This window comes from Bos mutus, chromosome 19 (genome assembly GCF_027580195.1).
Source record: "Bos mutus isolate GX-2022 chromosome 19, NWIPB_WYAK_1.1, whole genome shotgun sequence".
Taxonomy (NCBI): Eukaryota; Metazoa; Chordata; class Mammalia; order Artiodactyla; family Bovidae; genus Bos; species Bos mutus.
Genome location: NC_091635.1, coordinates 28,422,298 through 28,446,071, shown reverse-complemented (window position 1 = coordinate 28,446,071; position 23,774 = coordinate 28,422,298). Strand labels below are relative to the sequence as shown.

General features: G+C 49.8%; 2 protein-coding genes across 2 annotated transcripts; both read left to right on the top strand.

The window, feature by feature from the left end:
- The first annotated feature begins 6,603 nt into the window (after positions 1–6,603).
- On the top strand, positions 6,604–10,844 carry KRT35 (keratin 35). The gene is made up of 7 exons (XM_005903483.3): positions 6,604–7,074; positions 7,879–7,961; positions 8,157–8,313; positions 8,599–8,760; positions 9,049–9,174; positions 9,592–9,812; positions 10,391–10,844. Exons 1-7 carry the CDS (start codon positions 6,604–6,606, stop codon positions 10,536–10,538), a joined length of 1,368 nt encoding a protein of 455 aa, XP_005903545.2. The 3' UTR covers positions 10,539–10,844.
- A 3,793-nt stretch (positions 10,845–14,637) lies between these two features.
- KRT32 (keratin 32) lies at positions 14,638–22,578 on the top strand. The gene is given in 7 exon segments (XM_005903482.3): positions 14,638–15,120; positions 15,682–15,764; positions 15,949–16,105; positions 17,624–17,785; positions 17,866–17,991; positions 19,579–19,799; positions 22,449–22,578. Coding segments are annotated over 7 exon segments (1,362 nt in total).
- Positions 22,579–23,774: the final 1,196 nt, after the last annotated feature.

Here is a 23,774-nt window from a genome sequence, read left to right as displayed (position 1 = left end):
TACACGGTGGGACGTCGATGGGGCCAACACTGCCGGCCAGCAGCACCCTCAGAGCTGGACAGTGAACCCAATGGGCTCAGCTTCAGACCCCAACTCTGCCCAGGGCTCAGGTGATGAGAGGTGGGTAGCCGGGCACGCTCAGAGAGTGCACCACACCCTTGTGTGCTGCTTCATAGAAATAGCCAGGAGACGGGAGTGGGCTGAACCTCCATTCCTGCCACGGCTCCAGCTGCCCGGCTCCTGCATGGAAGCGGTGGACAGACTGTGCAGGCTTGTGACCTGATGAATAATCATGCTGTCAACTCCTCGAACCACACAGTGTGTGCCCTGTTTATGCAAACTCTGCAGATTGTATTTTCACAGCCTCATCACATGCATTCAGATGGCCTGCATGTCAGGGGTACTTTACTTATGTAGCTTTGTCTAACATTTTATCAAATTGTTCAGAGCATCTGTGTTGGTTAAGGAACGCCTGCTCTCAACCTCACATGCACACCCATTACTGAGTCCGGTGTACCTCTCCAGCCGTTCACACTAAAGTTCCATGCTGTTTGGAGTGGGTATTCACACAGCAAGTGGCAGACTCAGGATCCCTTCTCAAGTGTTTTCCATCAATGGAGAGATGACAGAAAGTCTTACATTTGACCAAATTTCTCAAGAGTGAATATAAAACTTCATTTCAAGGCATCTGATCTTGTTTGCACTTTCTAGCTATGACATCTGGCTGGCTTTCTCATTCACATGTACTCAGATCAATTAATCTATCGACAGATAAGTACTGAGCACCCTGTTCATGGAAGATGCTACTACAGGAGTTTATGTCAGGTAAGCTGGCGTGGGAGAAGCAGCTGGATCAAACAGTGGTTAATGGGCACTGTTTGCTAGTTACTAATGTTCTCGCTGTGAAGATACCACCCATGCACTGCCACACAGCTTCAGAGATGGCAGGTGTGGCTGAGGGGCTGGTTTTCAGGTTCTTAGGAGCAGGGAGGTCATTAAGAGCTGGGGAGTCCAGGGAAGGCTTTAGAAGAGATTCAGAATTGATAAGGAACCTTGAAGGATGGGCAGCAGTAGCAGGAAGGAGGGAAAAGGGCATTTGAGGACATGGCCAAATGTCTTCGTGGTATGTGCTGGGGACAGCACGGACTCCAGCTGAGCAGGGTGCAAAAGTCCTGTAGAGAAAGTTATTAGGGTACTTGCTAAAGAATCATTAGCTATTGCTAATGAGGTTCTAAGTAATTATTTTGTTGTATTAAAAAGAATGCTAATAAAAATGAAAATAGATCAGAAAAATTTCATAGCTTTAAAAATATTGCTGCTCAAAAGATACATGCACCCCAATGTTCATTGCCACACTATTTCCACAGCCAGGACATGGAAGCAGCCTAAATGTACATTGACGGAGGAATGAATAAAGAAGATGTGGTACATATATACAATGGAATACTACTCAGCCATAAAAAGGAATGAAGTTGGGCCATTTGCAAAGGTGTAGATGGACCTAGAGACAGTCATACAGGATAAAGTAAGTCAGAAAAAGAAATACAAATATCGTATATTCATGCATATATGCGAAATCTAGAAAAACAGTACAGATGAACTTATCTGCAAAGCAGAAATAAAGTCATGGATGTAGAGGACAAGCATATGGATGTCAAAGAGGGAAGGGGAGATAGGATGGATTGGGAGATTGGGATTGGCATACATACACCACTATGTGAATAATAGATTAATGAGAACTGATGGAGAAGGAAATAGCAACCCACTCCAGTGCTCTTGCCTGGAGAGTCCCTTGGACAGAGGAGCCTGGTGGGCTACAGTCCATGGGGTCACAGAGTTGGACACGACTGAGCTACTGACACATACACAGTGAGAACTGATTGCATAGCACAGTGAACTCTACTCCATGGTGACCTAAAATGGCAACCCACTCCAGTATTCTTGCCTGGAGAATCCAATAGACAGAGGAGCCTGGCAGGCTGCAGTCCATGGGGTCACAAAAGTTGCATACGACTTAGGGTCTAAACCACCAAATGGGAAAGAAATCCAAGGAAAAGGGGATATATGTGTATGTGCGGCTGATTCACTTTGCTGTATGGCAGAAATTCACACAACCTAGTAAAGCAATTATACTCCAATCAAATCAAAACAAAACAAAAATATTGCAGCCCAAGGCATCACATAACAAGATGGAAGAGAAGGGGTTGCTGGGTGAACAGTGTAAAAACACTTTTCCTTACACAAATATTACTGATATGTTTTATAAAATTATCTAAAAACACCGATCAAGAATTCTTAGCCACACCTTTGGCACCGGGTTGGCTTATGGGCCTGCCTCCCTCTGGCTTTTGGCCGAGAGAACACTTTGCTCTTTGCTGAAGGGCTGGTCACTCTGGGCAGGTGCAGCACCTCCACAGGAATGCTTGATCTCTCGCCATCCTGAGCCTCAGTTTCCCCATCTGTCAGAGTAGGGATAGTAAGCGTGACTCTGGAAGTATCTTTCACTCCCTGTTCTCTACTCACTTTTTCTCTTCTTTCTTCTTCTTTCTCTCCCTTTCTGTGTTCCTTATCTGTCAAAAAAAAAAAAATTCTTTCTTTGCTTCCTTATTTAGCACAATTCACCAAACAGAAAGCACCCATCCATTCATTTGCTATGAAACATCTGGAAGCCCAGTGCTTGACACTGTGGAGGTTTCATGAGAAGTGCGAGGTCAGCCTTGGCCTCCAAGTGCTTATGGTCTCCCTAGGCAGAAAGGGTTGGGACATGAAACAACTAGAAGATATCAATGAAAGTGGAAACAGTGACAGATTTTATTTTCTTGGGCTCCAAAATCACTTCAGACAGTGACTGAAGCCATAAAATTAAAAGACGCTTGCTCCGTGGAAGAAGAGCAACGACAAACCTAGACAGTGTATTAAAAAGCAGAGACATCACTTTGCTGACAAAGGTCTGTATAGTTAAAGCTATGGTTTTCCAGTAGTCATGTACCCGTGTGAGAGTCAGACCATAAAGAAGGCTGAGAGTTGAAAGTGGTTCTGGAGAGGACTCTTGAGAATCTCTTGGACAGCAAGGAGATCAAACCAGTCAATCCTAAAGGATATTAACCCTGGATATTCATTGGAAGGACTGATTCTGATTCTGAAACTGAAGCTCCAATACTTTGGCCCCCTGATGCGAAGAGCTGACTCATTGGGAAAGACCCTGATGCTGAGAAAGAGTGAGGGCAAGAGGAAAAGGGGGCAACAGAGGGTGAGATGGCTGGATGTCCTAAGTGACTCAATGGACATGAGTTTGAGCAAGCTCTGGGAGACAGTGAAGGATAGGGAAGGCTGGCATGCTGTAGTCCATGGGGTCACAAAGAGTTGGACATGACTTAGCGACTGAACAGCAACAAGTGAATGGAAGGCTAGTGGGTCAACCACTGGCCACTGCCTTGGGTGATCAGAGCCGGGAGGCACTGTGGGGCTGGGGTAAGGGGTGGGCTCTAGGGGGAAGGTCAGGCTGGGGCTGGGTCCCCAGTGGCAATGGGGTGGGCCTCCATCTGGAGCCAGAAGGCTTGGGCTTCAGTCTCCCTGGGAAGAAGACTGTATTAATGTTGGCAAGCAACCCCTGCCCTGGAAGTCAGTGTCTTCCTGTGTTTCAGTGTGTTGGGGGCTTAAAGGAAAGATACCCCTGGAATGCCTGTACGAATGCTCACCAGCTGTGGGACCTCAGGTTGGCTCCTGGAACATTCCAAGCCTCAGTTTACTCCACTGCTAAAGGGGGATATTGGTGATGCCATCTCATGAGGCTGTTGAGAGGTTGAGCAAAGAGAGTTTGGTGAACAATGGCTGGTCCCTTTAGCCTCATTAATAACAGGGCTGGCTGGGCAAAGGAACCCTTTCCAGGCAGCACAGTTGTGGGGCCCTGCCTGGGAAGCCATGTGGCCCTTAAGCTGTGTAAACAGCCTGAGGCTTCCCAGGCCTTGGCGGCTGTAGCTTCTCTGGGTCCTGTGGCTCCAGGGTAGCCCTCGCTGAGCCAGATCACGTCCTCAGGAGGTTGGGGCTTAGGAGGGCTTGGGTGGGGCCTTATACCCCCATGGGTGGGAAAGGCAAACACCCAAGGAGGTGCAGCCAGGCTTCCAGCTCAGCTGTATCCTTTGCACTGGAGCATGGATTTCCAAGCAGGAGAGGCTGAGGCAGCCAATGGGATCCTGGGGTTGTGCCGGGCGGGTGCTGGTCACACCAGGCCCCTGGGTATGGGAAGGGCACAGTGACTCATGGGAGCTCTATACCTGAGGGCCCCAAACACACACACCTGGCCCATGGGATGGTGGCCTGTGTCCTCAGAACCTGTCCATACTCCCCCATGACATGAGCTTAGCATCACTGGTCTGAGGACAAGACTGCACCCACGTGGGGACTGGCAGTCATAGCAGCTGCTGTCACAGAACCTACTATGCGCAGGGACTGTTCTAGTTCTTTAAACTCATGTAGTCCTGACAGCAGCCCTAGGAAGTGGGTATATTATCCTCCTCCCATTTCACAGGGAAGGAAACAGAGAGGTGGAGAGAAGTGAAGGCACGCGACTGGGGACGTGGTGGGGCCGGGATCTGAACTCACAGGATTTACACATAACCTCAATGCTGTGCTGCTTCTCCTGGGACAACAGAGGCTGCTGACCATCCAAAGAAGGCCACTCCTTTCTGTCCTTTCCATTCTGCATGAGCCCGACCATGTCCAATAGCTGGTTCTAGAGCAGAGGTGCAGGCGGGCAGTGTAGTGGAGAGGGCTCAGCTGGACTCAGATTGGCAGCTTGGCTTTGTAGCTGGAGGCCTTTGGGTGAGCTCTAATTAACTCTGGGTCTTGGTTTTCACAGCTTTGAGATGAAGATGATACACCAGGGCTCACAAGGCAATGTGAGGACTAATGCAGCACTTGGCTGATGGTCGCTCTCCTGAATTGAAGTGACGCAGCAGCAGCAGCAGCAGCAGAAGAGTGAGTCGGCTTTTCACGTGGCTCAGTGGTAAAGAATCCACCTGGCAATACAAGAGATGCTGGTTTGATCCCTGGGTTGGGAAGATCCCCTGGAGAGGGTAACGGCAATCCACTCTAGTGTTCTTGCTTGGGAAATCCCCATGGACAGAGGAGCCTGGTGGACTATAGTAGGTGGGGTTGCAAAAAGAGTTGAACACGACTGAGTGACTAAACAATAATAAGAAGAGTGAGCAGGAACCAAGATGGCAGGGCCACCCAGAAGGCAAGTCCTACAGAGCTCTTCCTGATACTCCCAAACTGACTCAGTTCCTGGTCCCTCTTATGGGTCTCCCTTGCTTGCAGATCGGATCTGCTGAAAAGTAGCCCACTCTTGTCAAGCTGTCAGCATCAGTCCAGACAACTATGAAATGAAATGAAGTGCAAGTCGCTCAGTTGTGTCCGACCCTTTGCGACTCCATGGACTATACAGCTTATGGAATTCTCTAGGCCAGAATACTGGACTGAATAGCCTTTCCCTTCCCCAGGGGATCGTCCCAACCCAGGGATTGAGCCCAGGTCTCCTGCATTGCAGGCAGATTCTTTACCAGCTGAGCCACCAGGTAAGCCCAAGAATACTAGAGTGGGTAGCCTACCCCTTCTCCAGGGGATCTTCTCAACCCAGGAATTGAACTGGGGTCTCCTGCATCACAGGCAGATTCTTTACCAACTGAGCTATCAGGGAAACAGACAACTATAGCAGAGATAAAGTCAAGCTCTATGCGCTTCTGAGGGGGCTGTGAACAGGACCGCTCCCCTGTCCCCAGGCAACCAGAAGAGAAGCCTTCTCCATTATTTACCCAGGGCCTGGAGAGGCATACCTTCCTACACATGGGAGGGGTCACCATGGGCAGGTGCTCAGTGAGCCGACCTTTAGTGGTTTGGGCTAGCGCTGAGGCTACACAACTGGAGGAGATTTCCTGACAAGAAAGGGAGCAGGGATGTGTTTCTCAAGGCTCTGCTGTACCTGGGGTGACCAAGTGTCCCATTTTCCCCAGGATTAAGGGGTTCCTGGGACATGGGACTTTATCACAGAAACCAGAACAATCCTGGAGAAACTGGGAGAGTTGGTCACCAGAGTCATATTTCTCAGCCCATTCTAGAGCCTTCTGTGTCTCCCTAGGCACCAGGTCCCCATCTTTCTACAACCATCAGGCTTGCTCGTCCATCTCCCAGGAGCCAGCCTGAGACCTCCTGTATGCCCTAGGGCTCATCAAAGGAGACGCTGCTGGAGAAAGTTGAGAGAGCGGCTGGACTCCCACACCTCTGGACGCTGATGACAGGCTTCTTTGAAGAACAGATGAAGACTTGGTCCTCCGGGGGACATGGGGAGCTGGAGATGAGTCTTGACATAGCCCCCGGTCCAACAGGGCTGGTTTTTTTTATGAGGCCGGGAAATGTTCATGGGAAGCTAAACATGAGGTTAATGAGGGGTTCTGATGGAAAGTGGTATTAACTTTAACAAGGAGAAAACACTTTGTAAAGAACAACGCCCATTGGGGTGGAGATATAAACCCGGGCATAAGAAGCTGCTTCTCTGTGTCAGGGGGTTTCCGGGCTCGAAGCTCCATCACGTGTGCTGTCCAAGTCATGGCTTCCAAATGCCTCAAGGCCAGCTTCTCGTCAGGGTCTCTCAAGGTCCCGGGAGGGGCTGGTGGGGGCTCGGCTCGCGTGTCCACAATATTCTCCAGCAGCTCTTGCAAGCTCCCCAGCTTCTCCCGGGGGCCTCGGAGTTTCTCTGCCTGTTCAGTCGGGCTGGGCAAGAGCAGCTGCAGGGCCGCCAGCTGCCTGCCTGCTCTCTGCCTCCCCTCTGGAGGCTTTGCTACCAGCTACGGCATGGCCGGGGGCTGGTTTGGTGAGGGCATTCTTACAGGCAATGAGAAGGAGACCATGCAGTTCCTAAACGACCGGCTGGCCAGCTACCTGGAGAAGGTGCGGCAGCTGGAGCGGGAGAACGCGGAGCTGGAGAGCCGCATCCACGAGTGGTGTGAGCAACAGGTGCCCTACCTGTGCCCCGACTACCAGTCTTACTTCCAGACCATCGAGGAGCTCCAGAAGAAGGTGAGGGGGTCTGAGACAGAGCCTGGGGCCACCAGCACCAGCCTGGTACCTCTGTTCCCATGGGACACTTCAGAGGTCACAAAGCTTGGTCACAGCTGTGGCCTCCTTCGCTCCTTCCAAGGAGGTATCATTTGGCCATTTTACAGATGAGAACACTGAGGCTCAGGCTGGTTAACTGACTGATCCAGGGGGTGGTTAGTGGAGTCTGAGTCTGAGTACAAACTCTATGAACTAACTGATTGTGAGACCTTTAATGTAATACCACAAGCTCTGGGTTTGAATTTATTTTTTTCTTTCTTTTCTAAGGTAAGGGGATTGGGCTTAAAGGTGTTTGGTGCAGACCAGGTTTCCTATAACTAACTCTGGGAGAGCCTTTCATAAGTTTCCTTCTTGCCCAGCCCGCATCCCCAGAAAGTCCTAGCCAACTCCTGGAAGGGAGCATTTGTGTCCAGGGAATCATAGAGTATGTTCTTGCTAATGACCTACTGAGAGACCCCTCCAGTCCTGGGAGACAGGAAGACAGGAAGAAGCCGCCGTGTCAGGTCTTCCCTGCAGCGTGTCCCTGTCTCTAACCCAGGTTACAGGTCTGAGATGCCCTGTGTTGCTAGGGACCTTAGGGTTTCCCGCTGTGATCCCTACAGCACGCCCATAAGTTTCATGGAGCCTCAGCTGCCAAGAGCCCAGGGATGGGTGACCCTCTCCCTCCAAAGACAGCCCATGCCAGCTGAGCAGGGCAGCAGAATGGGGAGCTCCTGCCAGCAGAATGTCTTTTCTTTCCCTGAAGTCACTTCTTTATTTCCCCAGACCCTGTGCACCAAGTCTGAGAACTCCAGGCTGGTGGTGCAGATTGACAATGCCAAGCTGGCTGCAGATGACTTCAGGACCAAGTGAGCTGTCCCATTTGCCCTTTGGTTGGGGTTGGTACAGCTGGACATGGGTGGCGTCCAGACTCAGGTTTTGGGTTGCCCTGAATCACTGAGACATAAGGCAGGACACACAGCACCAGGCCAGTCTGGGGTGGGATCTGACATAGATAATAGAAGGAAAAAACAGCTTCAGGCATCCTGTTATGTACCTACCAGGTACGAGACCGAGGTATCCATGCGGCAGCTGGTGGAGTCAGACATGAATGGCCTACGTAGGATCCTGGATGATCTGACCCTGTGCAAGGCCGACCTGGAGGCCCAGGTGGAGTCCCTGAAGGAGGAGCTTCTCTGCCTCAAGAAGAATCATGAGGAGGTGAGCATGGGGGCAGGTGAGCATGGGGAGCCAGGGTAGGCATGGGGAACAGGTGAAGCTGGGGGAGAAGGTGAAGCTGGGGGAGAAGGTGAGGCTGGGGGACAGGTAAGCATGGAGAACAGAAGAGCATGGGGGGCAGGTGAGCATGAGGAGCAGGTGAAACTGGGAGAGAAGGTGAGGTTGGGGGGTAGGTGAGCACGGGGAGCAAGTGAACATGGGGAGCAGGTAGGCATGGGGGAGGCATCCACCTGGGAAAGTTAGTGCTGACCCTGGTCTGTGCTACAGGAAGTGAACTCCCTGCGCTGCCAGCTGGGTGATCGACTCAACGTCGAGGTGGACGCTGCCCCACCCGTTGACCTGAACCGTGTTCTGAATGAGATGAGGTGCCAGTATGAGACCCTGGTGGAAAATAACCGCCGGGAGGCTGAGGACTGGTTTAACACCCAGGTGGGTACCTGGAAACTGTCAGTGCAATAGAGACCCATGGTAGGTCACAGAAGTGACCTTGAGGCTCTGAATCAAAAACCTGAGTTTGAGTCCCAGCCCTGTTTCAACTTCACTGTGCACCTTGGGCATACTGCTGTCCTGAAGGTGACAGTGATCTCAAGGGTGAGATGAATGGGGTGGACGGGGTGATCTGGACAGTCCTTGGCTCATGATTCTAAGTGGCTTCTGTCGACTTCTGAAGCCGAGTCCCCGGTATTTCTGACTGGGTCCCGTGTGTGTGTGTTTCAGACTGAGGAACTGAACCAGCAGGTGGTGTCCAGCTCGGAGCAGCTGCAGTCCTACCAGGCGGAGATCATTGAGCTGAGACGCACGGTCAATGCCCTGGAGATTGAGCTGCAGGCCCAGCACAGCATGGTGAGCCCGAGGCTGGCTTGGGGCAGTGGCTGGACCAAGCCTAGCAGTGCAGGGGCCTGCCCACCCCAGCCGCCATGCTCTGACCACGTGGGCAGGTTCCAGAGGGTCGAGTTATTGAGTGTCAGGGATTTTCTGTGCAGAGAAGAGGAAGGAGGGCCCAACTCCCGTTCACCAAGGTCCCAGGGGGTAAAAGACAGGTAACTAGTAGCACTCGGCCTGTCCTGGCAGCATCTCCTGTATTTGTGAGAACAGATTCATTCTGAGTAATTATCAGTGACTCAGAGATATTAACAGGGGAGCTCCTCTCTAGATCAGGAAGCTAAAGGGCTAACTGACTCATCTCAAATGAGATATCTGATTGTGGCTCATCCAGGCTTGAAGTGATTCTTCCTTCCTACACAATCCTTGCCCTCACAGAGAGATGCTTTGGAATCCACCCTGGCAGAGACAGAGGCCCGCTACAGCTCCCAGCTGGCCCAGATGCAGGGCCTGATCGGCAACGTGGAGTCGCAGCTGGCAGAGATCCGCTGTGACCTGGAGCGGCAGAACCAGGAGTACCAGGTGCTGCTGGACGTGCGGGCCCGGCTGGAGTGTGAGATCAACACGTACCGGGGGCTGCTGGACAGCGAGGACTGCAAGTGAGTACCCTGCATGCTCTCTGGTCTATGAAGCCCTGGAGAGACAGCGTGGTGGCCTGGGAAGAGCCTGGTATTTGAATTCAGTGGCCCTGGGTTTTGGTTTAGGTCTTATTATATAGTCATCCTTTGACCCTGGCAATTTCCTTTACTCTCTGGGCCTCTTCCTCACTGGTAAAATGAGGGGGCAGGATTAGAAGACTATTTTTCTTCTTCATTCATTAATTTGAAAAAAATTATTAAATTAATTCTTGAATGTAATTTATTATTATGTATTTCATTTTTGTTAAATCAATATTTAGAGTTTTCATCATTATGACATCATTGTATTTTTCATAGCTGAACTACATGATGCATTCTAATTGCTTCTTTCTTTGACAAGTGTGATTGAATGCAAGTTCAAGGCAAAACATCAGAGTCAGGAGCAGAGAAAGGTTAATTGCAGGGCCATCAAGGAGAACAGGTGGCTCATGTGCAAAATCCCTGAACCCCAGGACTTGAGGGATTTTTAAGGGGCTCCCAGTGATTGAAAAACAGCAGTTGGAAAATCATAGTGATATGACTTTCTTTTTTCCTCCTAGGCTCCCTTGTAACCCGTGTGCCCCGGACCACTCGCCCTCTAAGTCTTGCCTCCCCTGTCTTCCTGCGGCCTCCTGTGGGCCTGGCACGGCTGGTACCACCTGTAGCCCCCGCCCCATCTGTGTGCCCTGCCCGGGAAGCCGGTTCTGAGTGTGACTAGTCCAGAAAGCCAAGGCCATTGTATCCAGGGCTTGGACTTGGCCTCAGTTCAACTGTAACCCTAAAGCCCAATCCCCTGTAACTTTGTGCCTAGCCTAGGCCCAGACAATTGCATACTTTATCTTTCTCAAAGCCTGCCACTAGGGTCGGAAGCCTTAGTGGCAATAAGACCTGAAGGCCTCAGCTCCTCATCATTTTGATGGGGGCCAGCGCCTCTGTTCTCAGGCTGCCTCCTGGGTCAGGTTTTCCTACTGGGTGCTGTTTCAGTGGTATCTGAAATGCAGCAAAGGGCTTCTATTGTACAACAATAAAGCACGTTTGCTCTGGTTCTCTATGCCTAACCAGCTCTGGTCTGATATTGTTGGCTTGGGTCTCTGTTGGTTTGGGTGAAGAGGGGTGGCTCTTAGGCAGATGAGTGGGGGAGGTTGGCCATGTATGACCCTGGGGATGACAGGGTCCCTATGTCCCTCTCTGGGGTGTTAGCAGTCTACAGTGGGATGTTTAGCTCAGTTTTCCTGTTTAAGACCCTTCTCCAAGGGCTTCTCTGGTAGCTCAGTCGGAAAAGAGTCTGCCTGCAGTTCAGGAGACCTGGGTTTGATCCCTGGGTCAGGAAGATCCCCCAGAAAAGGAAATGGCAAAACACTCCAGTATTCTTGCCTGGAAAATCCCATGGATAGAGGAGCCTGGTGGGCTGCAGTCCATGGGATCCCAAAGAGTCGGGCACGACTGAGCGACTAACGTTGTCTTTCCAAGGTTCTACTGTGGTGACATGTGTTACAAGCCCCTCCTACCCCCTTAGTATACATGGTCGACTTGGGGTTCCAGGGGAAGATGGTTAACACTGATATCAGTATAATGTGAAGCATTTTAGGCCACTTCATTGGCCTCATGCCTGTGGCCATAAGAGCAGCAGTATGGAATCTCACACCAGAGTCCCATGCTTTTAGAAATGCGTTATCTTCAGTCCCTCACACAACCCTTCCAGTTCAGCATCTCTTCTAAAACCCCGCAGCCTAGGGACTTCCCTGGTGGTCCAGTGGCTAAGACTGTGCTTCCAATGCAGGGAGTCTGGGTTCGATCCCTGGTCAGGGATCTAGATCCCACATCCTGCATGCTGCAACAAAGATCAGAGATCCTGAGTGCCACAACTAATATCTGGTATAGCCAAATAAATCAATAAACAAAAAACCAAACCAAACCCCACAGCTCATCCAAATCAGGAGATGGGGGAGTGAGCCTGCCATTGTGCTTCCTCCCACAGTTCAGAGAGTCTTCTTCCTAAGAGACTCATCATGCTCTGGAGTTCTCTTGACCTCTGATGAGGTACATGATGCCTTTGGGTCCCAAGGAATTTCCACATGGAAGTGGGAGCTCTCAGTCTCTTGGACCAAAGACTCATTTGTGCCCAGAATGTCCTTCTTCAACAGACCAGGCAAATTGCAAGCTCTGCCAATCCCAGTTGGAAATGGAGAAGGAGGAAGGCTAAACTCCTTGAGACATAAAGGAAGAAAAGTTGTTCCCAGATAGCCACATACTCTTCAAAAGATGTGAAGAGCACCACTAAGGAACTTCAGTGATGTCAAGAGACATCACTTGTGACAGTGCCAGAGGTGGAGAACAGTTTGATGAAAGATGCTGACTGAGGTGATCCTGAGACTCCCCCAGCCCTTAAGAGTACCCAGTAGAGTTCACCTTGTGCTGTGTGTACCTGCTAAGTCGCTTTAGTTGTGTCCGACTCTGCGACCCGATGGACTCTAGCCCGCCAGGCTCCTCTGTCCATGGGATTCTCCAGGCAAGAATACGGGAGTGGGTTGCCATGTCCTCCTCCAGGGAATCTTCCCAACCCAGGGATCGAACCCACATCTCTTATGTCTTCTGCATTGGCAGGTGGGTTCTTTAGCGCCACTTGGGAAGCTCCAAACATGGTACCAGCAAGGACATTTCTGAAGTGAGCATTTTTGACACCTATGCACTTCCCAAGCTAGATGTGGAATTTCATTACATTGTGAGTTGCGCCATTCACACCAGGGTAGTCAGGCATCATTTCTTGTGAAACCTGGAAGGACCAAGCACCTCCACTCCCATTTAGACCTGTGGAGCTAAGCTAAGCCCTAAAAGACTGAAGAAATATTGTTCTCTGAAAAAACAATAAAATGGAAATTATACTTTAAAAAATTAGAGATATTTATGTTCCAATCACTCAGTGGTTCTCAAAACCACCTGGAGGATTGTTAAACATGGATGACTGGGTCCCATTCTCAGAATTTCTGATTCAGCTGGTCTGGGATGAACTCGAGAAACTGCATCATTAACCTGTGACCTGTTGATTGCTGTGGTCTGAGACTAAACCTGCAATATCTTCAGGGTATAACTATATCTTATATTTTGAGAATGAGGACTTTTAAAAGGATTTTTTTTGATGTGGACCATTTTTAAAGTCTCTATTGAATTTATTACAATATTGCTTCTGTTTTATGTTAGCATTTTTTACAAACTATATTTACAGTTTTTGGTTTTTTGGCTGCAAAGCATGTGGGATCTTAGCTCTCTGACCAGGGATTGAACCAGGATTGACCATGGATGTGTCTCCACATTGGAAGGTGAACTATTAACCAGTGGGCCGCCACGGAAACCCTGGGGGTGAGGATCAGATGACAATTTAATGCCAAACACCCAGCACAGTACCCGGTACTTGCACACATTCCATAAGCACTGGTGATGATTTTGAAGCCTGGTCTGATGTGTCTCATTCCATGTAGCTGGTATTTATATCACCCTTCCTTCTGTCTTCTTGACCTAGAATTTATGGTTGTTGCAAAAAATTAAACTGAGGGATGATTTAATCTAACCCTTTCAATTTTCTGGAGGGAACTGAAGCCCAGAGAGGTAGAGTGACTTTCCCAAGTCACACAGGGAGATAGGTCTCTATCTTGACTTTTCTTAAGCAATATATTTCAGGGAATAGCACTGGGTGGCATTTTCCCTTTCCTGCCCCTTCACCAACTCTTCTAGAAATACATGAAAAATAAGACAAATACTTTTACTTCAATATTATATTGAGAAGGTGCATGAATAAAAAGTGACTGCATAACACACACATATTAAACACAGTGTATGAGCCCACGAGTTTTGCACTTGGGCCTAAAAACCACTGGTCTCTCCTTAGGTTGCTTTCTTGGGAAGTGCTCAAGGACTTCTAGAATCAGAGACACCTGCTTCTGTTCTCCTGGCTCCACTCATCCCAGTGCTGCAGTGTCATTTCCTGAGAAAGCTGATTCACTCTGCCTCTGGTCTCTGAGGTCCCAAAGTAAACCACCCCACTGCCTGTCCAGCTTTTGCAGAAAGTGAGAGCAGAACCTGTTTCAGCCTCTTCAACAAACAGTAATCGAACTCTCTGTATGTGGAGCAGTGAGAAACAAAGGGGAGGATCCAGAGAAGGTCTAAATTGAGCTTCTGCTCACAGAGGTACTCATGACATTGACCTCCTTTCCCAAGAGTACAGTTCTCACCTCTTTCTTCCTCAGTAGTGTCCAGCTGAAATGATGTCCCTGTGCTGAGTTTGTTCTCTCCTCTAATTTTTTTCTTCCCTTGGGAGGAAGATGATGCTCATGAATGAGACTCAGAGGCTGTTTTTCCTTCCTCCCTGGATTTATACCATTGCCAGGATCCATGCAGCTTCTGTCACCCACACATTTCCTCCTTAAGGGGCCAGGCTTCCTCTTCTCACAAAGGATGCTCTCATTAAAAGCCTCTGCCCCAGAACTGTGGCCTGTCTCTGGGCTGGAGAAGGCAGGGGCGTAGGGGACAAGGTCATTGGCAGCCCAGGGTCAGGCCTGGCAGCCCTGGACTGGAAATGAGGGCCGGGGCCTGGAGTTGGTCCTTTGAAGATATATCCTGGAGCTCTCTCCCCTGATCAATGATAGAAGACCAGAGTCCCGCGTTAGCCAAATGACAAGCTTGGCCTCTTTTATGAGGAAAGGAACCCCTTATTGGAAACCAAATTACAAATTAATTAGTGGCTTCCTCTGGGATTGAGTCAAAACATCAACACCCCTCCACAATGATTTGGTAGCAAAAGGCCCCTCACTCCATGAGTATAAAAAGGCTCGAGCAGAATGCAGTTGGCAGACCACATTACAATTCAGGTAGCTGCAGCCTTTCTGACAAGCCACCTGACTGCTCCCCAGCCTCCATCAAGAGCTGACCCTGGTCCTCCTCTGTTGGCTCTAGCTGCGTGAGCTGCCGGCCAGAGTGGTATCTGGGTTACATCTGCCAGCCTGGGACGTGTGTACCTTCTCTGTCTGTGTCCACCACCTACCACCCAACCAGCAGCATCTTCAGCTCCATGGGTTCCAACAGTTTGTTCTATGAAAGTGTCTTCAGTAGCAATGAGAGGGAGACCCTGCAGTTACTGAACAACCGCCTGGCTGCCTACCTGGAGAGGGTGAGGCAGCTGGAGCGGGAGAATGTGGAGCTGGAGAGACAACTCCAAGAGGCCTGTGAGTTTCAAGAGCCCACTGTGGGTCCTAACTACTTTCGTTATTTCCAGATCATTGAGGAGCTCCAGCAGAAGGTAAGGGCAAGTGGTGAACAGACTCGCTGGGAGGGCGACCCAAAGAGCTGAGATCCAGATTTGAATCTCATTCATTTCTTTAGCTATGTTCAAGGAAAAGAAACCTCCCTAGGGCGCAGCATTTTCTCATAGTTCGAGTGCTCAGCCAGAGTCCTTCATGTGGAAAGAGGCTTGGGATCTAGTCTCAGTTCTGTCATTGCTTCATTACCTGACTCTAGGAGGTCCCTTCCCTGGGCCTCGGGTTCCTCATCTGGAAAATGGGAATAATAAGGGTCCTTATGTCTAGAAGATTCTATGGGCAAATACAGGTAAAGTGCTTAGCATAGCCCTTGATGTGTTGTGAATTTTCAGTAAACGTGAAGGCTTGTTAAGGACCCTTATGTCATGTCTAATAAAGTCTGTCCTTCCTTGTTGCTCATTGCCTGCAAAGCAAGGCATTCAGATTCCATGACTATCCCCCAGAGTCCCAGGGGTTTTGGCAGGGTTGGCTGCAGGACTCACTTGGGTTCTTTTTGCTTCTTCTTGTCCTGGATCGATCCCTTCTGTGTGCTGTGGCCCCAGATTCTGTACTCAAAGGCAGAGAATGCCAGGATAGTCGTGCAAATTGACAACACCAAGCTGGCTGCAGATGACTTTAGGAGCAAGTGAGTTTGGCCCAGGGGATGGGGTTGGGTGTGGGGTAGAGGGAGAGCCCTCTCTCCTGGCATGTGCTTGGGGACAGCATTCTGTTATTTTCACAGACAGTTGGAAAAGTGCCAGCGGCTCCAGGTCATCCCTGGGTCTGGTATTCAGTTTCAGCCCTCAGTGGCTGACCGTGTTCTTACACAGGTATGAGATGGAGCTGGGCTTGCGGCAGCTGGTGGAGGCCGACACCAACGGCCTGCGCCGGATCCTGGACGAGCTGACCCTGTGCAAGGCTGACCTGGAGATGCAGGTGGAGTCTCTGAAGGAGGAGCTGATGTGTCTCAAGAAGAACCATGAGGAGGTGAGGCCTGAAGTCCAACCAAGGTGGCCCTGGGGAGCCCAGTGGGGAGAACCTGGGGTTTGGGGTTGGCTAGACATGGGTTGAAATTCCCAGGCTGGCCACAGATTGTATCTGTGACTTTGCCCAATTTATTAAAACTTTCTGAGTGTCCTCATCTGTAAAATGGGGCTGGCTCTATCAACAAGGCTGCTGCGAGAATTCTGTGAGGTTACAGGTCTTAAGGGCTTCCCAGGTAACGCTAGTGGTAAAGAACCAGCCTGCCAATGCAGGAGACCCAGGAGACGCAGGTTTGATCCCTGCGTCGGGAAGATCCCCTGGAGGAGTACTTGGCAAACCACTCCAGTATTCTTGCCTGGAGAGTTCTGTGGACAGAGAAGCCTGGTGCGCTGCATTCATAGCATTGCAAAGAGTCGGACATGATTGAAGTGACTTCGAACGCACGCACAGGTTCTCAAACACCTGTCTCTTGGTTGGTGCTAAGAAATGCTAACAACCTTCCCTTCTGCATTTCTTGGACTTCTGTGATTGCCAAGTACTTGTGGTGGCTTTTCTCACAAGAACTACATACCGGCAGTAGAGTGGCCCAGTAGGGATGAGGAGGGGTTATTTTCCAGAATTGACATGAAATGGCTGTCTATCTCTGCTAGGCTGGACTGTGAGGTGGCCCCCGCCTCTTCTAAGGGAGAGGCAGTGGTTTTCTTCTGCTTTCTCTCCCCATCCTTGTTCTTCCTTTCATGTGTTTATACATAATATACTTCATCCAAAAGGCATGGGTCGACCCTCTGCTTTCTGACTCTTCCTCATCTACTGTAGGTCCTTGGTATGAAACCCCTCTGCCCTGGGCACCTGTGTGCTGTGAAGCTTACCTGAGCTCTGGTGTTTTCTTCCCTTGTTCCCTGGGTTGACACTCAACCTCTTGACTTGGGATGCAAAAGCACAAGTGTCTGAATCCTGGCTGGGTTTCCTAGGCTGAAGTGAAAAGTAACCATCAGTTACCACATACTCGCCAAATGCCTGAAGGCACCTGACTCATCCCATCTAAATCAGAGAACTGGGAGCTGCCCCAAGAGGCCGCTAATGAGGAGCTATCACCGAGTCTTGGCAGCCTCAGTGACAACTTTCTCTCCTTGGCTGCCAAGCCCTGGAGGTGCCTGCTGTAACTGGGGCCTTGAACCAAGTAAAGCCAGGCTCCCGCTGCTCTCCTTCCCAGACAAATGCAGGCTGGGATGGTGGCAGGGGAGACAGGGCACAGCTGTCCCATTTTAGTCCAAATGGATCAGGCAAACCCTGATGCTGCTCTCAGCTTCTGCCAAAGCAACAGGAAGCCTCTTCCATCAAAGAGAGGTCCAGGTGGAGCTGAAAGACCCTTGGGATGCTTCAGAGTGGCCGCAGTCCTCACAGGGCCCCTCTAACGTGGAGATTTTTAGCATCCTTTGCTTCATCTTCTCATATCTCCCTGGGTAGGTGTGCCAGGATCACGTGACTTCATATTTGCCCGGTGCTCTTGCATCTTTTCAGGAAGTTGGTGCTCTCCGATGCCAGCTTGGGGACCGCCTTAACATTGAGGTTGATGCTGTGTCCCCAGTGGACTTGAACAAGGTGCTGGAAGAGATGCGATGTCGGTATGAGGCTCTGGTGGAGACCAATCGCAGGGATGTGGAGGAATGGTTCAACAAGCAGGTGGGTCTCTCGCAGGGGGGCTGGCTTCCCCAGGGTCCCCGAGAGGCACTCCCAGACTTCTCCTGTCTCCCCCATTGCAGATGGAAGAGCTTAACCAGCAAGTGGTCACGAGCTCCGAGCAGCTTCAGAGCTACCAGTCAGATATCATTGATTTGAAACGAATGGTCAACACACTGGAGATCGAGCTGCAGACCCAGCACAGCCTGGTAAGTGTGCTGATGGGCTCCTCTCCCCCAGCTCTGGATGCCAGGCAGCATGGAGAGTGGGTGCAGGCTTCCAGGAAGGAGGAGGGGCAGCAGGAGGAGGAGGAGGGGAGGATGGGGAGGAAGTCCAGATTCAGCCGCCACTGCTGCTTGCCCAGCTGACCTCTCCTGGAGGAATGTTTCTCCCAAGACCCAGCTCAGAGATAAATGGGCCATGGTTCAAATCTGATGTGGGCTAAGTGACCACTGTCAACTACTCTCCCCAAGAAGGCTTGATCTCTGCTTAGCCTGCTCTTCCAAACCCATGCTTTTCGCCCTTACCTGTAGAGCTTTAAAAGTGCTCCCTGCCCAAGTTCCTCCCCAGATAAATTTAATCAGAGTTTCTGGAGGTGGGGCCTGGGCCTGGGTGCTTTTTAGAGGCTCCCATGTGACTCTAACGTGCAGCCAGGGTTGAAGACCACTGATTTCAGTGACGCTTGTAGGGAAGGAGCCTGGTGAACCTCAGATCTAAGGCCTGAAGCCTAAGGTTGAAGAAGGAATATGGAATTTAGGGTCACATGAACGTGGGTTCAAATCCTGGTCTGTCTCTAGTTGTTTAACCTTGAACAAGTCCCTTGACCTTTCTGGGCTTCAGTGTCCTCAGTTCTGCAGAACATCCCTGCCTAGGTTCTCCCTGGCTCTCTCTCTCTTTTTTTTTTTTTTTAATTGAATGGAAGTTTCTTTAAATTCTATAGTGCTTTTCAATTTTCAATAGTTTCACACACATGATTTCATATAATCCTATAATAATCTTTTTTTCCCCTACCCTTGTATTGCCCCTCACTCTTTTCCTCTCCCCATTGGTAACCACTAGTTTGCTGTCTATATCTGTGATTCCTCTTTGTTTTTGTTTTATTCACTAGCTTATTGTATTTTTCAGATTCCACATATAAGTGATATGGGCTTCCCAGGTGGCACTAGGGGTAAAGAACCTCCCCGCCAATGCAGGAGACATAAGAGATGTGGTTTGGATCCCTGGGTTGGGAAGATCCCCTAGAGGAGGGCATGGCAACCCACTCCAGTATTCTTGCCTGGAGAATCCCATGGACAGAGGAGCCTGCAGGGCTATAGTCCATGGGGTCACAAGGGGTCAGACAAGACTGAAGTGGCTTCGCATGTATGCATAAGTGATATCATACAGTATCTGACATACGACTTAGCCTAATGCTCTTCAGGTCCATCTATGGTGCTCCAGATGGCATTATTTTATTATCTTTTTATAGGTGAGTAGTATTCCATTGTATATATGGACCACATCTTTTCTATCCATTCATCTGTTGATGGACACTTAGGTTACTTCTATGTCTCGGCTATTGTATGTAATTCTGCTGTAAACATTGGAGTCCATGTATCTTTCTGAATTAGTGTTTTTGTTTTCTTCAGATATATACCCAGGAGTGAAACTGCTGGGTCATATGGTAGTTCTCTTTTTAGTTTTGTGAGAAACTTCCATACTGTCTCTTTCACAGTGACTGCTTCTTGGTTCTTTCTGAGCCAGGCCATGGAAAATAGGCCCATTCTTATTAGTTATTTTCTTTCCCTTTGCCTTAGAGAGACTCCCTGGAGAACACCCTGACAGAGACGGAGGCCCGCTACGGCTCCCAGTTGGCCCAGATGCAGGGCCTGGTCACCAACGTAGAGTCCCAACTGGCTGAGATCCGCTGTGACCTGGAGCGGCAGAACCAGGAGTACCGGGTGCTGCTGGATGTGAGGGCCCGGCTGGAGGTGGAGATCAACACGTACCGGGGGCTGCTGGACAGTGAGGACTGCAAGTACGTGGCATGTGTGAGGTTTGGGAGAGATTATAGGAAGTAATTGCCCATAATATAGAGCCATGATTAAGAAGTGATTAGGAAGCTGGCATGATCCGAAGACGTCAGGCAGGTATTCATGGTGCCATCCCACCCCTGGCCCATTGGGACCATTCTGCTCCAAGCTGACAAACTCCTTCCAAGTGTCCACATGTGCCAGGTGGCACAGGGGAACTGAGATGGATGATGACAGAGCATCTATTCTCAGGTCATTTCCATCTCCAGGGAGACAGACGGGCCACTGGAGATCATACGGGTGTGTGTGGGGGGATGTCTTTGACACTTGGGAGGATGATGTAACTTCATGTGATAAGCTGTGGAGGGAGGGAGGACAGGAAAGGTCAACTGGGCCTCATTCAATGGAGAACCACTAAGGTCCATGCTGGGGAGGGAGGATTTTATTTAATAGACCATTGGGAGGCCTTACTTTTTTGAGGAGGAAATGATAAAATTTGCTTAACTGACTAACTCCCTTGAACTCAAAGACAAGAAAAAAAATACTTATTTTTTAATGCTTATTTTTATTTATTTATTTTTGACTGTGCTGGGTCTTTGATGCTGTGGAGGCTTTTCTCTGTGGCGAGCGGGGCTGACTCTCTAGTTGCAGAGTGCATGGCTTCTCATTGCAGTGGCTTCTCTTTTTGTGGTTCCCAGACTCTAGAGCACAGGCTCAGTAGTTGTGGCTCACAGTTGTGGCTGCCCTGTGGCATGTGGGGTCTTCCCCAGTCATGGATAGAACCCATGTCTCCTGCATTGGCAGTGGATTCTTTACTATTGAGTCACCAGGGAAGCCCAAGAGAAGATATTTTCATTCCCTGTACCTGGTACTTGGTATAGTGAATGCTCAGAAAATGATCAAGCCAATGAGAGCTCAATGCTACTTTTCAAGAAGATGGCAGCAGAAAGGACTGAGTGGAAAGAAGGAGGAGGAGCAGGCGGGGAGCCATTCAGGAGGCCTTGGGTATGGTCTGCTGCTGCTAAGTCAGTTCAGTAGTGTCTGACTCTGTGTGACCCCATAGACGGCAGCCCACCAGGCTCGCCCGTCCCTGGGATTCTCCAGGCAAGAACACTGGAGTGGGTTGCCATTTCCTTCTCCAATGCATGAAAGTGAAAAGTGAAAGGGAAGTCGCTCAGTCGTGTCCGACTCTTCGAGACCCCATGGACTGCAGCCTACCAGGCTCCTCTGTCCATGGGATTTTTCAGGCAATAGTACTGGAGTGGGGTGCCATTGCCTTCTCCAATAAGAAATGGGGGGGAGGTAATAAGAAATGGGGAGGGTCTGAATCCAGGCAGTGGAGCCATCCACTCCCAGCTGTGGTACAGGTAGAACTGGGAGGGTTGGTGGCTGTCTGGATGCAGGATATCTCTGGGCCTTAGATACCAGGTGGGCTGATGACTGTAGGTAGACATTCAGCCCTGCTTTTCTATCATTTATAATCCTGTCCTCCAGAGCAAAGAGTTGCAGAGTCAAATCTTTTTCAAGGACTAGGCCAAGAACATACCAGAGTGATGTGGGTCACTGAGGGATGGTGGAGAACCAGGGAGCTCTATCCTGTCCAATGAGGATAGTGCTGCCCCCTCAGGGCCATTTCTACCACGTGAGATGAAGATTCAGTATTGTTGGATCTTCCCATTATTCAAGGGAAGCTGCTTCTCTTTTAAATGTTAAGTCCTCATGATTTTTAAATATTTTCAACAAATTAAAAAACAACCCAGTGCTTTCAAATTAAATTAAAAAAAAAAATCCAGGCCAAATGGAACACACTTCATGCTGGATGTGGTCCTTAGGCTGCCTATCCAGTCTCTGGGCTATTTGCTTCCATCCTATGTCCAGTGTGTTGTTGCTGGTTTTGAACCCACACCTGTCAGTCTCTGAGATCATCCTTTTGTATTCCTTCTCTAGCAATTGATGAATTCATCTTATTCTAAATATTCTTATCAAGTGCCAGCTCTAGGCCAGGTATGCAGGGTGGGCACAGGGACTGCTGATCTCTCTGGCTAGTGGGGAGACAGACCAGAGTAGAACAATGACAGAAATCTCCGGAAGGAGGGACATGGTGCCCTGGGGAGGTTTGTCAGAAATCAGGGGAGGCTTCAGGGAGGCTGTGGCAGTTGAGTTGAAGGAGGCTGCTCTTCCTCCTGGCACAAGGGGGAGCCACTAAGGTTTTGGACAGAGATCGTTGTGCAGTCGCTAAGACTTGTTTGATATCCCTTGAACTGAAACATGCTGGGTTTTCTTGTCCTCCACTGTCTCTCAGAGTTTGCTCAAACGCATGTCCACTGAGTCAGTGATGCTATCTAACCATCTCAACCTCTGTCTCCCCACTCTCCTTGGTCAGGGGAGGGGCATGCTAGAAGATCACTCTGGCTAAGAAACTGAGGATGCTTGGATGGTTAGGAGGGGTGAGTGTGGGGTTGGGGAGACCAGTTAAGAAGCTGTTGGGTTCACATAGGTGAAGACAATGAAGTAAGATAGGGAAAACAGTGGAGATGGTGGCCACTGGGAGCCGTTGGAAGGCACAAAGGTGCGAGTGGGGGATGCAGAATTGACAGGACTTGTTGCCGAGCTGGGCTTCTTTCTAAACCTTCCCACATGCCTTTCTTCCTCAGGTTGCCGGGTAACCCATGCTCCACTCCCTCCCAGCCTCCTTGTGCGCCCGCCCCCAGTGTGCCCCGGACCCTCTGCGTGCCCCGCACTGTCTGTGTGCCTTGTGTGCCCTGCCACCTGAGCTGCCACTGAAATCCCTCAGCGATGCTGGATCCTGAGGGATGCCAACTGGGTGGCTGGTGCTTCCTGAGGCTGCGCCTGACTGCAGTTCAGCGGCCACCAAAAGAGCAGGGCCAACCCCTGGGGGGCAAGGAAGGCCACTAGCAGTACCAGAAGTGAGCCGTCAGCAACTGCGCTCTGATACTGCAGGGGGCGCTCTAGCTCCCGCCTCTTAGAAATGGCTGCTCTTATTTCTATGGGTTAATGGCTCTCTTCATGGGTGTTTCTGGCGGTCCGTGCTGCACTTTGGAGCACTGTTCTTAGTTAACTAGTAAATAAAGCCTCACCCAGTGACCTGCACACCTGTCTCCCTCTCCTTGTCACGTATGCTGCTGTATCCACCAGCCAATTCTGCTCAGTTGGGCTCCAGAAGAATGTGGCCAATTTTTTTTTTTTTTAATTTTTATGCCCTTTCTGCTTCTACAGGGACTTGAGCAGCATTTACTAAAAAGACCTGCATGCCACAAACCAGTTAAAACCAGGCCATCCATCCAGAGCCAAGTAATAAAAGAATAAAGAGAAGGGGGTGGTGATGATGCCAGAATCCTATGCCAGACTACTGTTAATTGACTATCTGATAACCCCACCCCCAAATCTCATTATACCTGGTACAATGGGACCATTCATTCATTCAAAAAACCTTTATGCAGGTTCCATATTAGGGGCTGACAAACCCACTGTGGTAGTCCTCCAGAACCTTGTTAATACTTCATTTAACCCTTGAAACAGTCTGTGAAAAATGTAGCATTATTGAGGCCAGAGAGATTAAGAAACTTGCCCAAGGTCACACAGCTTGTAAGTTGTGCACCCAGGACTCAAATATAGACTTTCAGGTCCCAGAGATACTCAAGCAATTCATATTCTCTGTCCCCACTAATCACAAACACAGCTGAGAGCAGGGGATAAAAAAAATGCAAGCAAAGCAATTTTCACAGTCCAGACACATATAATTAGAGAGAGCTTACCAGTGTGTGTAAGGCCACACTCCTTTCACAACGAACCAAAAAAAAAAAAAAAAAACTATACTACCAGTTATTGAACACTTATATTGCCCCTGATGGGCTTCGCTGGTGGCTCAGTTCAGTTGAATTCAGTTCAGTCACTCAGTCTGTCCGACTCTTTGTGACCCCAGGGACTGCAGCATGCCAGGCTTCCCTGTCCATCACCAA

Coding starts and splice junctions, on each gene's coding strand:
- KRT35 (XM_005903483.3), top strand. CDS start 6,604: ATGGCTTCCAAATGCCTCAAGGCCAGCTTCTCGTCAGGGTCTCTCAAG. Junction 7,075..7,878: donor TCGAGGAGCTCCAGAAGAAG/GTGAGGGGGTCT, acceptor TTATTTCCCCAG/ACCCTGTGCACCAAGTCTGA. Junction 9,813..10,390: donor CTGGACAGCGAGGACTGCAA/GTGAGTACCCTG, acceptor TTTTCCTCCTAG/GCTCCCTTGTAACCCGTGTG.